Raw genomic sequence first — 15469 nt, 5'->3', positions numbered from 1 at the left:
AACTCTAGTAAGTCAGATTGCTTGGGTTTGACTCCCAACTCTGCCAATCATTTCATCTGTATATGCCTCTGCTTTCCCATCTATAAAATAGGATAATGAAAGTATCTACCTCATGGGGGTTGTTGCATGGGTTCAATGACATAATACACGTAGAGTGCTTAGAACAACATTTCAGAGAGAGCAGCTCCTATGTTCCCCTTCCTCAATGCATGTTCTCCCAGGACCTTACCGATAACATCACTAGATACTGACCCCATTTATTGTCCTGTAACTGGTTATCCGATTGCTTTTAAAAGTGTTGCACGAAGTACAATCAAATGCCAATCTACAGGTGTTTGCTAATAAAATGCCCTGAAAATAGCTGTCGCATATTTAATCAGAGTGGATAGCAAAAGCACTTGGGCTTTCATCCTGGACTTGGGATGTTGGGGAAGGTAGTCCCTCTCTGAGCTTACACTCTCATCTGTGAAAGGAGTCAGCTGACTAGATGAGGTCATTCTCAGCTCACATACAAGAGCAGAAGTTCTCAAAGTGTGGTCTGTGGACCAGCAGTACCAGCATCACTTGTTAGAAATACAAATTATCAGGCTTCACCCTAGCCCTACTGAATCACAAACACTGGTGAGGAGGGCCCAGGCATCTACGTTTCACCAGGCTTCCAGACGCTGCTGACGCACGTTACAGTTTGAGAACCACTGTACTGGAGTTCTAGATAGCATTATTTGAGATAGTATTATTCTAGATCACATTATTCTAGATAGCATTATTAATAATTATAAAATAATTAGTATTTTATACAACCACTATTTATTAAGTGTATACCATAAGTATGTTAAGAGAACCTGCACATTTGTATCACTTGGTTCTTAGAACAACTCTGTAAAGTAGGTGTCATTAACCCTATTACACAGATGAAGAAACTAAGGCCAAATGAAGTCAGTAACTTTGTTAATTGTTAGTTAAAGTTAATAATTGTTAAAGCCAAAACTGGTTCAGATCTGGATGGCTGTTAAGCCCACCCCCTTCCCATTATGCCATGCTCCTTCAAAATTAAAAAGATAAGTCCATTCATAATTATTATATTTAGATAACAGACCAATCCAAACCAATCCCCATAGAGAATCCAGCCATCCTAACACCAGGCCTTACGGGATTGAGCTTGGTTTTCTCTCCCAGTCCTTCTTCTTCTGGTAACTTTGAATGCATCCAGTAGAACCGGAAATCAGTCTGCCACAGAGGAGGGAAACAGAAAGATGAAATGCTGCTCACATCAAATGATGATGTGAACAAACACACTCCATCCGAAATAGTCATATAGTTTATGAAGATCTAAGCTCTTCTAGCATTGATCTCATGTCTCTTCAAACACTGCCATAAGGTCAGAAAGATACTTATATAAAATTTTTGGAAATTTTTTCTTAAAATCCAATAGGATTTTTAATGGTAGTAGAGTTGATCCCTGATCACTGAAGGCCTACTATGTGGCAGGCCCCATACTGAGGACTTTACACACCCTGATTAGTACTCAACCACCCTCTGAGAGCTGGATTACCATCATCTCCATTTTACAGGCGAGCACTATGAGGCTCAGAGGGATTATATCATTTGCCCACAGAAAATACCATGGGTCCCAGGACTCTAACTCCAGAGCACATTATGTTAGCCTTTGTTTTGTTTTAATTCTGAGGATTAGAAGCTACTATAGAGTTTTAACTTCTCATATATACTTCATTCTCTGAATTACTGGTATGTACCCTTCTGTAGCTATTTAGTACCTTTTGTTTCTTGCCCATTATTTTGCTTTTAAAAATTAAAAAAACAACAACACAGTTATTTCTATATATTATAGAAATATAGGTAGTTTTAGCTACCAAATTTATAAGTTGTGAATACATGTTATGAAACATCCTTCAACAGAATTAAAGGAAAATATGCTCTAGATTGAATTTATGAGATCTGAGTTTTAGGTGTGGCTCTGCACTTGAGCAAGGTACTTACCATCTGTAGCTCTTTGCTTCCATTCCTGTACAATGAGGAATGACAACGGTACTCACCTTATAGAGTTCTTGTAAGGGCTTCAATGAGATAATGCTCACAAAGTGCTCAGCAGTACAAGCCTTGGCTATTATTGTTACGAATTCAGCAGCATGCTTTGGAAAATCATGCTTTGGCTAACGGCTATGGAAAGAGGTAACCTACAGTGACAACCCATGATTCGCAGACTTGGGCCTGCACAAGAATCGCCCGGAGGCTCATTAAAACATGAGTTGACCCCAGGGTTTCTGACTCAGTAGGTCTGGGAACTTGCATTTCTAGCCACATTGAGAACTACTATGATACACTAATTGACAGGGAACACAAAAAATCACTACTATAAAACTGGGACAGTGACGGGGCAGTGTTGGGAGCAGAGATGGAATCTGAGGGGCTGACCTAGCCTTACTCCGATGACTGCTACTGTCACTCCTAAGAATCAACAATCTCAGAAAAATGCTGGGGGAAGGTGACGCTTCGGGGAGAGTTTCGGGGCCCCTCTTCACTTGGAAAATCTCCTTCCCGAGCAGGCCCCTCAGAGATTCGAGGCTTTCTGTTGAACCAAGGAGGCCCTGCTGTTTTCAGGGTCAGGATGTGGTTGTGAAGCAGTAGAGGTGGCCAGAGACTATTTGATGGTGACTTCATTCTACCTTCTCTTCCTTGTGCCACCTGCACAGGTACCATCCCCACTGCCCACGGTCCTCCCCACCAGCAATCCTCCCACACTCCAGAGAGAGTGAGGGGGTGGCTGCAGCTTCTACAGAGTCCCAGCCTGCCCCTCCACTCCGTTTCTCTCTTTTCTCCCCTCAAGATTTGCTGTACTTCCCTTAGTTCCTCCTCCTTCTTTTTTTAAAACAAAGCTAATTTAAACACACTCAAAGAGGCAAGGAACATTAGATAATGTTCTTGATATACCACATCCTGTGCATACCAAGAAGCTGGTCACGTACCAAACCCACATGCTGGGCCACTTTCCCAGGAGAGGAGAAAATAGGAGAAGACATGAGGAGACTATCAATCCCTACCTGGCAGTCATAAAAAGGGTGTCCCCGCCAGCACATCACATCCAGAACATAGTAGGTCTGGTTCACCTCGCTGTAAATGCAGTCCAGAATGGTGTAGTCTGGGGACACAGAGCAGAAAGTCACTACAGGGTTCCCTTTCCAATCAGAGTTTCTTAGGGAGAAAGTTCTTTATGGCCCTTTCTTTTTTTTATTTTATTTCAATTATTTATTTTGAGAGAGAAAGAGAGAGACAAGGAGAGAGAGAGAATGCAAGTGGGGGGTGGGGGAGAGAGTGAGGGAGAAAGAGAGAATCCCAAGCAGGATCTGCACGGTCAGTGCGTGGACTCACGAACCGGGAGATCATACACTGAGCCAAAGTCTGACACTTAACTGACGGAGCCACCCAGATGCGCCTTCACGGCCCTTTCTCGCTCCTGGGCAGGTTAAGGGCAACTCGAGGTAGGACAGCATGAGTGGGATCAAGGCAACCCTTAAGCCAGGTGGGAATTTTGAACTTTTATTTTCTGTATTTAATTATTTATTGACTTTAATGTTTATTTATTTGGAGAGGGTGGAGGAGGGGCAGAGAGAGAGGGAGACAACAGAATCCGAAGCAGGCTCCAGGCTCCGAGCTGTCAGCACAAAGCCCGACGCAGGGCTTGAACTCATGAACTGTGAGATCATGACTTCAGCTGAAGTCAGACGCTTAACTGACTGAGCCACCCAGTGGCCCTATTCTGAACTTTTCAATAAACTGGAACATTTACTCACCTTAGAAAAACTCCAGTCCAAAAGGCAAGTAATCTTCCATTTGAATTTACATGCCCTTTTGAGTTCCTATTGTAAGTACTATGATCTGTGTGGAATATTACCTGTAAGTAATTCTTGCCTTTAAGGATCTTATAATCCAGTGCTCCCTTCGGCAGCACATATACTAAAAACCTTACAATCCAGTGAAGGAGATAAGATGATCATAGAGAAGAGAACTGAGAGCTGAGCTGTACAACACGACCTAAGAGCAACAGGAATTCCAGAGGAGCGAGATCGGAGCAGCAGGCGATGCTGCATGGAAGAGATGGTATGTGAACACAGTCTTCTGAGATCAGAGGGTTAAAACAATAGGGCAGAGGGGAGGTGGGAGGGCATTTCAGGCTGGAGAACTGATGTGCCACGAGCAAAGGTGTAGAGGTGAAATGAACATGGTACATGTGGGAAGCAGGGAGGCAAGCCAGCTGAACAAAGCTAGGAGTGGGTATATAGCGGAGGGGAAAGACATGAGGATGGGTGAACCAAAGCTCATGTGTGAGAGGTTCTGAAAGCCAGTAGAAAAGCCTGGGCTCAGTACCAAGCACACGAGGAACCACTGAGGGAGCCTAAGCAGGCAGAAAAGAGAGCAGGCCTCAGGCCCAGCTCTGCCACCTTCTCCATGAATGACAGTGAGCAACTTATTTAACCTCCATGATCTTTGTCTCCTCAGCCGAGCTCAGGTTAGAGGGAGAGGCTAAGGCTTGGACAATGATACAGGAGAAAATATAGGAGAAAAGGGAATTTAGCAGCAAGCCCCAGCAACAGTTTATCATACTTTACACTCAGCGTTCTGAGGGACCTTTTCCCCCAAAACTGCTCGGGTCACCTTGTAATGGATGTCTGTGGGAAAGGTGTGTTGACTTTAATCCAGGGATTTGTTGCCCAGTAGGCCTCACAGGGCTGCATCTATTCTGCAACTGAGGAGGCCTGACCTTGAAGAAGATAGCCTGAATCCAGATATACAGTTTCAAAGGTATGCTTTCAAAGTGAGTCTTTAGAGGCCCCCGGGTGGCTCAGTTGGTTGAGCACCTGACATTGGCTCAGGTCACGATCTCACAGTTTTTGAGTTCAAGCCCCACATTGGGCTTGCTGCTCTCAGTGTAGAGAGCCTGCTTCAGATCTTCCGTTCCCCCCTCTCTCTGTCCCTTCTTTACTCCTGCTCATACTCTCACTCTCAAAAATAAATAAAACATAAAAAAAAAATTTTTAAAGTGAGTCTTTAAAATACATAACCAAGGAACTTCTACTGTCTTTTACGAATTGTAAAACTTAATAAACAGGGGCATCTGGCTGGCTCAATTGGTACAGCATGTGATTCTTGATCTCGGGGTCATGAGTTCGAACCCCTGTTGGGGGTAGAGATTACTTAAAAATATATATATGTATTTCAAAAAAAATTTTTTTTCAACTTAATACATAGACAATTTTATGTAGGTACCTTTTGCTGTCGCTGAGTTTTGCCTGTTGCCTCCCGGCAGCAGGGAAGAAAACCTGTTGACACGGTAACCACTCTTGGTGTAGGCACTGGTAAAGCCCTGTGTGGAAAGTTACCATTCCCATTAGGCATCAGGTCTCCTCACCCTCTTGCCTCACAATCTGCAGGTATCATCAGCGCAAAGATGGCTCTCAACAAATCCCTCCTGCAGAAAAGCCTTTCAATCCCCATGCCAGGTGTAGATGAGGAACACGAAGTGCAGAGAATCCTTCCCGCTACAGACTAGGCATGCTGGTATAGGGAGGGGCCACTACTCACCCTGGAGGCCACGATCAGGGCTCTTTTTCCAACAGGGCACACGACCACAATCCATTCCTGCCCCAGATCTGAAGGGACGTCAATCAACCACTCAGACAGCATCAACTGGGGACACCAAAAAATGGCATTAAAAATCAACAGGGGTGGGGTGCGTGGCTGTCTCAGTCTGTGGAATATGCGAATCTTGATCTCAAAGTTGTGAGTTTGAGCCCCACGGTGGGTGTTGGAGATTACTTAAAAAATAAAATAGTAAAAAGAAAAATCAGCAGCGGTGTGCTGCTGCGACATCTGCACCAACAGAAAGTTCATATCCTATATATATAAAATGAGAATACACGTAGGCTGACAGTGGACCTGCACCTGCTTGCTCTTAGTTGACTTGTCTCAACTGACACTGACTCAATGGAGGCCGCGTGAACTTCACTGTGAACTTCAACTTCTCTCCTCATCTTCATTTCCTGCATCCATAATTCTTACTACCTTGCTTCCTGTGTCTGGGTGACGGGACCCTCTTCCTCATCTTACTTTGTCCATCTGCCTGCCGTTCTCATAACTATTATGTTCTAGGGGCTATAACCTCAGAGATGAATAAGGTCCCTGACCTTGAGATGCTCTTAATCTAGATCATTTCTCAAACTGGTGACCCCAAATACCTTACCAAAAGATTTTGGGAAAACTGCCTTAAAAAACGGGGGTGGGGGGACACGGGTGGCAAAATGAATCTGCAAAGATGAACTCTTCCACTCATGGCTCACAATCCCTCCCATCTACACAGAGACTGGCCTATCAACTACTCCCTCCCACGGAATCTCTCATCTCTCCTTCCCCTTGGCCCACAAAATGCTCAAGCCCTAATCATAAAAAACAAAACAAAAATGAAAACCTTTAATCACTCTGCGTTTCTGTTAAACTATTTCACTTTCTCCTTTTTAAAACAACTTTATATTTCTTTTCTTTATTTAAAGTTTATTTATCTTGTGAGAAAGAAAGCACGAGTGGGGAAGGACAGAGGGAGGGAGAGAGAATCCTAAGCAGGCTCCGCACCGTCATCACAGAGCTTGACTCAGAGCTCAAGCTTATGAACCACAAGATCATGACCTGAGCTAAAATCAAAAGTCGGACACTTAACCGATTGAGCCACCCAGGCGCCCCAACAACTTCATATTTCTTGATGCTGCCCTCCCGCCCACTCTGACACCCTCAGTCCAGATTTGCTACCCCCGCAGCCCTGCCAACAGCCATCAGTGACCTCCTCTCTCTTCCCTCTCCCCCACCTTATCCTCCCGGCTCCCCTCCTGGTGTGACACTGCTTGTCACCACCTCTTTGTCCTCCTTGACGCATGTTCCCTTAGCCCCATGACATGGTGCTATTCTTTTTCCTGCCAAACATTCCTCCAAATGCTTCCCCAAAGCAATGTAGAGAATGTTCAGGAGGCTGTTTTAGGTTCCCCTTCTTTTCTCTTAGATGCTGCCCCACTGGGGCTGGACCGCATTATGTTTGCAGCCTCACCTGCCATTTCTGAGAGGACACCTCCTAATTCTCCTTTTTCATTTCCAAATTGCTTTCCTTTCCTCCAGACCCATATTTGCACCTGTCCAGGAGGTATCTCTTTCTCTGCTTGCTCTCTCTGTACCTTAAACTCAATGTACCCAAAACAGGATTCACTGCCTTTGGTCACCCAAGTACCTTCCATCCCTGAAACCCCCCTTTCTCTTTCTGCATCCTGTAGCCCTGTTAATAGCAACACCACTCTCTGTTACCGAATCTTAAACCAAGGCGTAATCAACACTTCCTTAAAGAATGGTACTGCTACAACACCAAAAGCACAAGTGACAAAACACAGGAGACATAAATAAGACTACACCAAAATTTAAAACGTTAGTGCTGCCACTGATACCAACCGCAAAATAAAAAGATAACCCACAGAATGGGAGAAAATATTGGAAATTATGGATCTGATAAGAGACTTGTATCTAGAATATATAAAGAACTCTTACAACTTAATGATAAAAGGCAACCCAATGAAAAAGGGGCATAGACATTTCTCCAAAAAAGATATACAAATGGTTAATAAGCATGTGAAAACGATGCTGGATATCATTAGTCATTAGGGAAATGCAAAACAAAACCATGAGACACAACTTCACACCCACTAGGGTGGCTCTACTCACAAGGATGGACAATATCAAGCACTGGCAAGGTGTGGACACACTGGAGCCCTCATACACGGCTGGTGGAAACGTAAAACATTGTAGTCACTTTGGAAAACAGCCTGACAGTTCCTCAAAATGTTAAACACGGAGTTACCATATCACCTAATGATTCCATTTCCAGGTATATACCCAAGAGAAATGAAAACATATCCACACAAAAACTTGTGTGTGAATGTTCACAGAAGCATTATTCACAATAGCCAAAAAGGGAAACAACCCTAATGGTCACCAATGGATAAATGGATAAACAAAGTGTAGTATATCTATACAACAGAAAAGATTTTTTTAATGTTTATTTATTTTTGAGAGAGAGTGAGCACAGCGGGAGAGGGGCAGAGAGAGAGGGAGACACAGAATCCAAAGCAGGCTCCATCCAGGCTCTGAGCTATCAGCACAGAGCCCGACGTGGGGCTCAAACTCATGAACCCCAAGATCATGACCTGAGCCGAAGTTGGATGCTTAGCTGACTGAGCCACCCAGGCACCCCAACAGAATATTATTTGGCAATAAAAAGAAATGAAGTTCTAACACATGCTCTAACACAGATGAACCTTGAAAACCTTATGCTAAGTGAAGAAAACCAGGCAAAAAGGGTACATCTTGTATGATTCCATTTATATGAAATGTCTAGAAGAGGCAAATCCATAGAGAAAGAAAGTAGATTACTGATTGCTAAGGGCTGGGGGAAAGGAAGAATGGGAACTGATTGCTGATGGGTATGAGGGTCCTTTTTGGGGTGATGAAATGTTTTAGAATTAGATAGTGGTAACAGTTGCACAGCCCTGTAAATATATTAAAAACCACTGAATGTGTCAAAACCCTGTAAATGTGTGAATTGTATGGTATGTGAATTCATCTCAAGGCTGTTTAAAAAAATAGTACCTAATACTTGTGGGGCTCCTGGCTAAGTATTTAGGGTATACTATCTCATTTAATCCTTCTAACAATCCTATGAAATAGTATTGTAAATATCCTCATCTACGGATAAGAAACCAGAGATTTAGAGAGGTTAAGTAACTTGCTTAAGGTCAACAAAAAGCCTGGCTTTGAGGTCAGGTCAATGTGACTTCAGAGCTTAAACATTTAACCACTTCTCATATTGCCTCTTCTATCCAATCTACTGTTAAATTCCATCTGTTCAACCTGGCAATACTTCTCATATTCATGACCTCATTTTCTTTACATCTTCACTGCCCTCAGCACTCATCATCAGATGGTTTTAGCAAAGTTAAGCTCCCTACTACAGTCTCTCTCTTCCAGACCCTTTTATATACACTGATGGGCATGTCATACAAAGTCTCAACTCTGTCCCTGGCTCAACAATTCTTGGTGGTTCCCCGAAATCTAAACCATAGTCTAGGGGGACCTGGGTGGCTTAGTCAGTTAAGCATCCAACTCTTGATTTTGGCTCAGGTCATGATCTCATGGCTCATGAGTTTGAACCCCAAGCAGGGCTCTGTGCTGACAGTGTAAAGCCTGCTTGGGATTCTCTCTCTTCCTCTCTCTCTCTCTGTCCTTCCCCTGCTCATGCTCTCTCTCTCAAAAGAAAACAAAACAAACAAAAACCTTAAAATCAGTAAATAAATAAATAAATAAATAAAGTCTACACTCTTGCACATATTTCTTTGTTTTTGAACGTTTATTTATTTTGAGAGAGAGAGAGAGAAGGAATCCCAAGCAGGCTCCTTGCTGTCAGCACAGAGCTGGACATGGGGCTCGAACTCATAAGATGTGAGATCATGACTTGGCCCGAAATCAAGAGTCTAAAGCTCAATAGACTGAGTCACCTAGGTGCCCCAAACTCAGGGCTTTTGTACTTCCCAGAATGAGTCATTTTTAAAGGATGTAATCTTTTCTAAAGGTGTAATCTCTCCACCTAGGTGGGGCTCAAATCCATAATCCCGAGGATCAAGAGCTGTGTGCTCTATTGACTGAGCCAGGCAGGCACCCCTCCTGCACCTATTTCTGCTGTATTCCTTCTCCTAAGCCTATGCTGCTCTATCCTTACTGGCCTGCATACTGCTCTCAACACACCATATACTCCTCCCACCTCAGGGCTCTTGCTCATCCTGTTCCTGCTGCCTGGAATGCACCTCTGCCTATCAATGTCCTACTCATGCTTCAAAGCTGCCTCCTCGTTCATTAACCTTTTCCTGATTTCACAACCCTACTTCCTTCCCTGTTGGAAGCTAATCTCCCTTTCTTGTAGCAAAAACCACAATCTCCACTTATTCCGGGAGCACAGGGGCCATTTCTGGCCCTTGTCTACCTTTCCACACACAGCCTAGCTTAATACAGGGCAGGGCCTTCAACAATGCTTGCTGAATAGAACTGAACTATACTCTGTCATAAAGGATGTTATCCATGCTGTAGTTGGGGCACAGAAAGAAGATGGGAGTGTGTGCACCCAGAAACCATATTCTAAAGGTGGGAAAGGATTCTGAGGTGACAAGACACTTGGGTTATAGAGAGAAGAATATAATAGAAAGGTAGACTCCCGATCCCACTTGGACCAATACCCTGCCTTCTGGAATACCTGGACTGCCTGAAGCACTGAACAGTTTCCATGCCTGCTTCTCCTATGGCTCCACAAACCACACCAGTTTCTTTCTGCAACCTACAGGCCACTTAGTCACGTTTGTTATAGTCAGCTGTTGTTTTACGGCCTCAACCTCACGTAGGCCAATTGGCTGGCTGGGGTGGCCGTGCAGGCTCCCCATATTCAAGGGCAGCTGTACTTCCCACCTTGCACCATCTGAATGTGAAGATCCAAGACTGGCATGTTAGTCCCCTGCTTGGGAAAGACGACCAACCTAGGAGGTGGAGTGGGGGCAGTGCTGGACTGGGCAGGCCCGATGCAGAACCGCTTTACAGCGACCACTAAGAAATGACAAGTGCATGCAGTCTGTTAGTGTATCAATAGCTCAGAGGTCTTCTGCAGCAGGCCGGCAACCTTTGGTTATAGTAGGGCGTAAATGTTCTCAAACCCACCAGCCACAGCCTCCCTCAGTGACCCCCAGTCAGCACATGGCACTGTAAGCCATCTCCTTTCCTAGTCCATACACTTCATGCACAGCAGCAGCTTCTTTGCTATCCCCATTCCTTTCTCCTGTCTCCTCCTCCTCTTTTTTTTTTAATGTTTATTTTATTTTTGAGAAAGAGAGAGAGAGAGAGAGAATCAGTGGGGAGGCGCAGAGAGAGGGAAACCGAGGATCCGAAGCAGGCTCCGTGCTAACAGCAGAGAGCCCGATGTGGGGGCTTGAACTCATGAACCTCGAGATCATGACCTGAGCTGAAGTCAGACACTCAGCTGACTGAGCCACCCAGGTGCCCCCTCCTCCTCCTCTCTTTATGGCAACATTTCCTTTAGTGGGATTTGACCTGGCCTCACCTTCTCTGGACTACTCACTTGATTAGCATAGCGTTTTGGTAACTTCTTGCCAGTGTCAACGTCCATCTCTTCATCATCTTTTTTATCATCTTCTTCCTCACTCTCCATCCCTGTCCAGTCATCTTCAGCCAGTCGTCTGGCATGGTTCACGTAATCCAGCCGCTTGCTGGAGGAAAGAAGGCACAAGGACAGGCCTTTATGTCTCATAGGAAGACCCCCTACAGTGTGACGAGTTTAGCTTAATTCAAAGGCTCCAAGTTCAAGAGACCCTGGGGATTCTAGTGGAAGAGATGGTAGATTTTCCTTCATAAGGCTAAACTAGTGATGGCCCCCTCACTGGTCCTAGACAGGAAGCACCCTCTGAACACATTCAGGCTTCCTCAGAATTTCTTAAAAATGGGCAAAGTAGGGGCGCCTGGGTGGCTCAGTTGGTTGAACGGCCGACTTCGGCTCAGGTCACGATCTCGCGGTCCGTGAGTTCGAGCCCCGCGTCGGGCTCTGTGCTGACAGCTCGGAGCCTGGAGCCTGTTTCCGATTCTGTGTCTCCCTCTCTCTGACCCTCCCCCGTTCATGCTCTGTCTCTCTCTGTCTCAAAAATAAATAAACGTTAAAAAAAAAAAATTAAAAAAAAAATGGGCAAAGTAAAACGTTGAAAGGAATTTTCAAGGTTCACTAGCTGGAAAAGCTGACCCCACTCCCACCCACCCCATTCCAGACTCCCACACCTCCACCCAGGTGAGAGCTGACACTTTCCTGCCTGGCAGGCATCTAGTCCAAAGGCCCTGGGTAATTGAAGAGAAGAATCACTGAGACGTGGTGAGGAGTTTAAAACAAGGACCACTTCTGGGATTTTCCAACTTCCATAGCTTTCTGAGGAGCGGCCAGGCCTTCTTCTAGTTCTTATCTAACTTTCAAAACAGGCCTCTTAGCTTACGATTTAATTTAATCTATCTTTTACTTGTTTTTGCTTTATTGTTATCCTTCTCTCTTTTGAAAAAAACTACATATTCTGGAAAGCTTGGGCAATTAGTTAAGAAAGAATAAGAACCGTTTGGAACCTAATTGTTCCAAAGTGATCTGTAGATACCTCGTAACCTCCTGCACTTGGTTCCCTCAAGGCTAAGGCAAGAAATTCACTACGGAGGCAGTTAGACCAGCTCAGCCGGTTCTCCTCAGGTACTCTCAGACACATGAGTTCTTGCACATTCACGTGAGGGTGCACACCAGAGAGGCATATGAAAGCACGATGGTGTTTTAATTCAAGAATAAGGAAGGGGGCACCTGGTGGCTCAGCTGGATACGCATCCAACTCTGTCTCAGGTCATGATCTAGAGGTTCATGAATGTGGGCCCTGCGTTGGGCTCTCTGCTGTCAATGCAGAGCCTACTTCCTCTGTCCTCTTCTCTCTGCCCCTCCTCCCCCATCCCCTCTTTCGCTCAAAAATAAATAAATAAACATTAAAAAAAATTAGTTCTTTCTAATCCTCTATTCCTTATTGCCCAGAAAAGGCCTGTGTTGTACTCAGAATACAAGGATAGGCCCTGACTTCAGAGCAGCCCAGCCTCAGACACTCCTATCCTGCTCTCTTCCCCTGCTTGCTCATCTTGGCATTGAGAATTAAGTGTATGGAAGACATTTCCTCAGATTCCCTGTGGAATTATTTGTATTGAATTCTCAAGGGCTCCACGGAAACATTCGGGCTGAAGGCAGACAGGAAGACCACACCAATGCCAGGATTCAGAGTGCAGAAGCCACACAGGGAATGTGGGGAGTGGAAGTCTGGGTGTGGCCTTCACAAGTCCCTAAATCGCAAAGCTCAATGCTGCTGCCAGGGAAAAAAGAAAAATTTAACCAAATAACTGAGCTTTTGCTTTCAAACTTCAGCCTTTCCCTACGTCTCCATCTTTTCCTAAGCTCTGGGTATAAAGGATGTCTACCTCTGCCAGGATTTACCCCTCCCAACCTCATGGGCAAGGTGTACCTACTAAGGGTCTACTTCAAAGAGACAAGCCGAGAGCCTCCTGATTGGAGGCTCCCAGCCTGGAAAGAGAAAGCAAAGAGTTAAAGCATCCCTTACGATTTCTGCAGTTCCAATAGTCGGCGGCGCCGCTCACTCTGCTCCAAGGAACTGTACTTGGACTTGTACTGGGACAGGCGGGGGTGTGGGGCAGCTGTGCTGTTCAGATCTTGAGACACAGAAAAGCTACTGGCCAGGGCTTGACTCAGCTCTTCCATCTTCCCTACAAAGGAAAACATAAGAAAATGGTTCATTCATTTCATATCACCTCCTGTGTACAGGCAGTTATGATGTAACATGATGGCTACATTCCTAAAAAAAACTCACTTGATCCAAAATCACAACTGTTTCCATGGGGAGAGAGGAAGTTAAAGGGTAAACGAGTTATATATGAGCATAACATTAATTCCTGCAGATATTTCAATAATTATCATCTTGATAGCTCTCAGTGTACCGACATAAACATATATACATCAAGACAAATCAAGTTCACCCTGCTAACTTTTGCTTTGTCATTCATCACCAGTAGCCCGTCACTAATTTCTTTTTACCATCATTGGTGTCCAGTGATGTGATCAAGTACCTAATCTTTTCCTGAGTAGTTCTAAATAGCCATTACTCAATAACTTTTAATATTAATATAACTTTTTAAAAAATGCACACATTTTATTTTATTTTATTTTATTTTATTTTATTTTATTTTAGAGAGAGAGACAACGGCGTGAGCAGGGGAGAGGGCTATGGGAGAGAGAGAGAATATCAAGCAGGCTCCACACTCAATTCAAATCCTGACGTGGGGCTTTGATCCCATAGCCCTGAGATTATGACCTGATCCGAAATCAAGAGTTGGACACTTAATTGACTAAGCCACCCAGGTGTCCCTATTTTATTTTTTTAAGTAAGCTCTACACCCAATGTGGGGCTTGAACTCACCACAAGATCAAGAATAGCGTGTTCCACCAACTGAGGCGGCCAGGCACCCCTCTAATATAACTTTCCCTTTAAAAAAAATTTTTTTTTAATGTTTATCTATTCTTACAGAGAGAGAGAGAGGCAGAGAGAGGGAGACACAGAATCTGAAGCAGGCCCCAGGCTCTGAGCTGTCAGCACAAAGCCCGATGCAGGGCTTGAACCCACGAGCAATGAGATCATGACCTGAGCCAAAGTTGGATGCTTAACTGACTGAGTCACCCAGGGGTCCCTCTAATATAACTTGCCGATGCAGATTTTACCCAATTGTTGTTTAACTTTCTAATAAATGCCAACTTACGTTAGAAAATTTAGCTCCAGGAGAAATACTGGTCCTGGGCCCTTACAGCAAGACAAGAGGAGCCCCAATCCCAAACCTGGCAGTTGCTTTCTCATTGTATATTTTGTTTTGTTTGTCTGTTTTGTTTGTTTGTTTGGAGTGGACAAAAGGAAGGTTTCAGGGCTACCCATGTAGGACTCACTTGTCAAAGAGCTAGATGTAGAAGGCTACCTACCAGTTAACACCAAGGTGTGTGAAAGACTGATATGTGGTATATTTGGGAGATGGAGTAGATTGGAGACAGAGTACCCAGGTGTGCCCTAAAGAATGGGAGTAGAGAGAAAGAGGTGAATTCATATGTCACTCACCTTTCTGTGAATGAAGGTATGAAGTGGCATAGGAGCTTAGCTAAGGGTTAAAGGTGTGCCTCAGACTGTAAGAAAAAAGAACATTTAGGAGAAATCAGACTCACAAAGCTGGGCTGGCCTAACCCTTTAGGTGTAGTATAAAACAGAAGGCATCCCCAGTGCTTAAACTCCACCCCAGGCCAGGTCCCACTGCTCTGAGCACCAAAACTAACAGGTTCATTCCAGAGCCTCCATGGTTAATAACAACATTATGGGTCTCTATTTGGCAATGAATTACTTTCCATTGCACATTTGAAGTCAGATTCCCCCCCCCTAATTTGCAGCATTTTTTTTTTTAATTTGAGAGGAACTTAAAAAAAAATTGTGGTTAGAAACCCATGACATAAAATTTACCGTCTTAACCATTTTAAGTTACAGTTCAGTAGTGTTACGTACATTCACATTGTTGTGCAACCAATTTCCAGAACTCTTCTCATCTTGCAAAACTGAACCTCTATACTCATTAAACATGAAGGGAACTTTTTTTTAAATTTAAGATTGACATATTACTGGTATGGTTTCGAGGTGAATCTTTTTTTTAATTAAAAAAATTTTAATGCTTATTTATTTTTGAGAGAGAGAGAGAAAGAGTG

The 15469-nt window shown here is 44.1% G+C and overlaps 1 protein-coding gene across 9 annotated transcripts in view; it reads right to left on the bottom strand.

Annotated features, from left to right (window-relative positions):
- The window catches only part of SNUPN (snurportin 1), a 36750-nt gene that overhangs the window by 2565 nt on the left and 18716 nt on the right, over positions 1–15469 (bottom strand). For 5 of the 9 annotated variants that reach the window (XM_006932348.5, XM_006932347.5, XM_006932345.5 and 2 more), the window contains exons 2-8: positions 14838–14902; positions 13281–13443; positions 11222–11369; positions 5599–5703; positions 5284–5380; positions 3060–3157; positions 1150–1227 (exon numbers count right to left, since the gene is read on the bottom strand). In XM_006932348.5, coding sequence (XP_006932410.1) covers positions 1150–1227; positions 3060–3157; positions 5284–5380; positions 5599–5703; positions 11222–11369; positions 13281–13438 — 684 coding nt within the window. In that variant the 5' untranslated portion in view covers positions 13439–13443; positions 14838–14902. Of the gene's footprint in view, positions 1–1149; positions 1228–3059; positions 3158–5283; positions 5381–5598; positions 5704–11221; positions 11370–13280; positions 13444–14837; positions 14903–15272; positions 15401–15469 lie in introns of those variants that run through there. The other 4 variants (XM_006932351.5, XM_006932350.5, XM_003986925.6 and 1 more) reach the window with 2 other exon arrangements.

Source organism: Felis catus, chromosome B3 (genome assembly GCF_018350175.1).
Source record: "Felis catus isolate Fca126 chromosome B3, F.catus_Fca126_mat1.0, whole genome shotgun sequence".
Lineage (NCBI taxonomy): Eukaryota > Metazoa > Chordata > Mammalia > Carnivora > Felidae > Felis > Felis catus.
The sequence above is the reverse complement of the archived record's forward strand: the minus strand, read 5'-3'. Positions and strand labels throughout refer to the sequence as shown.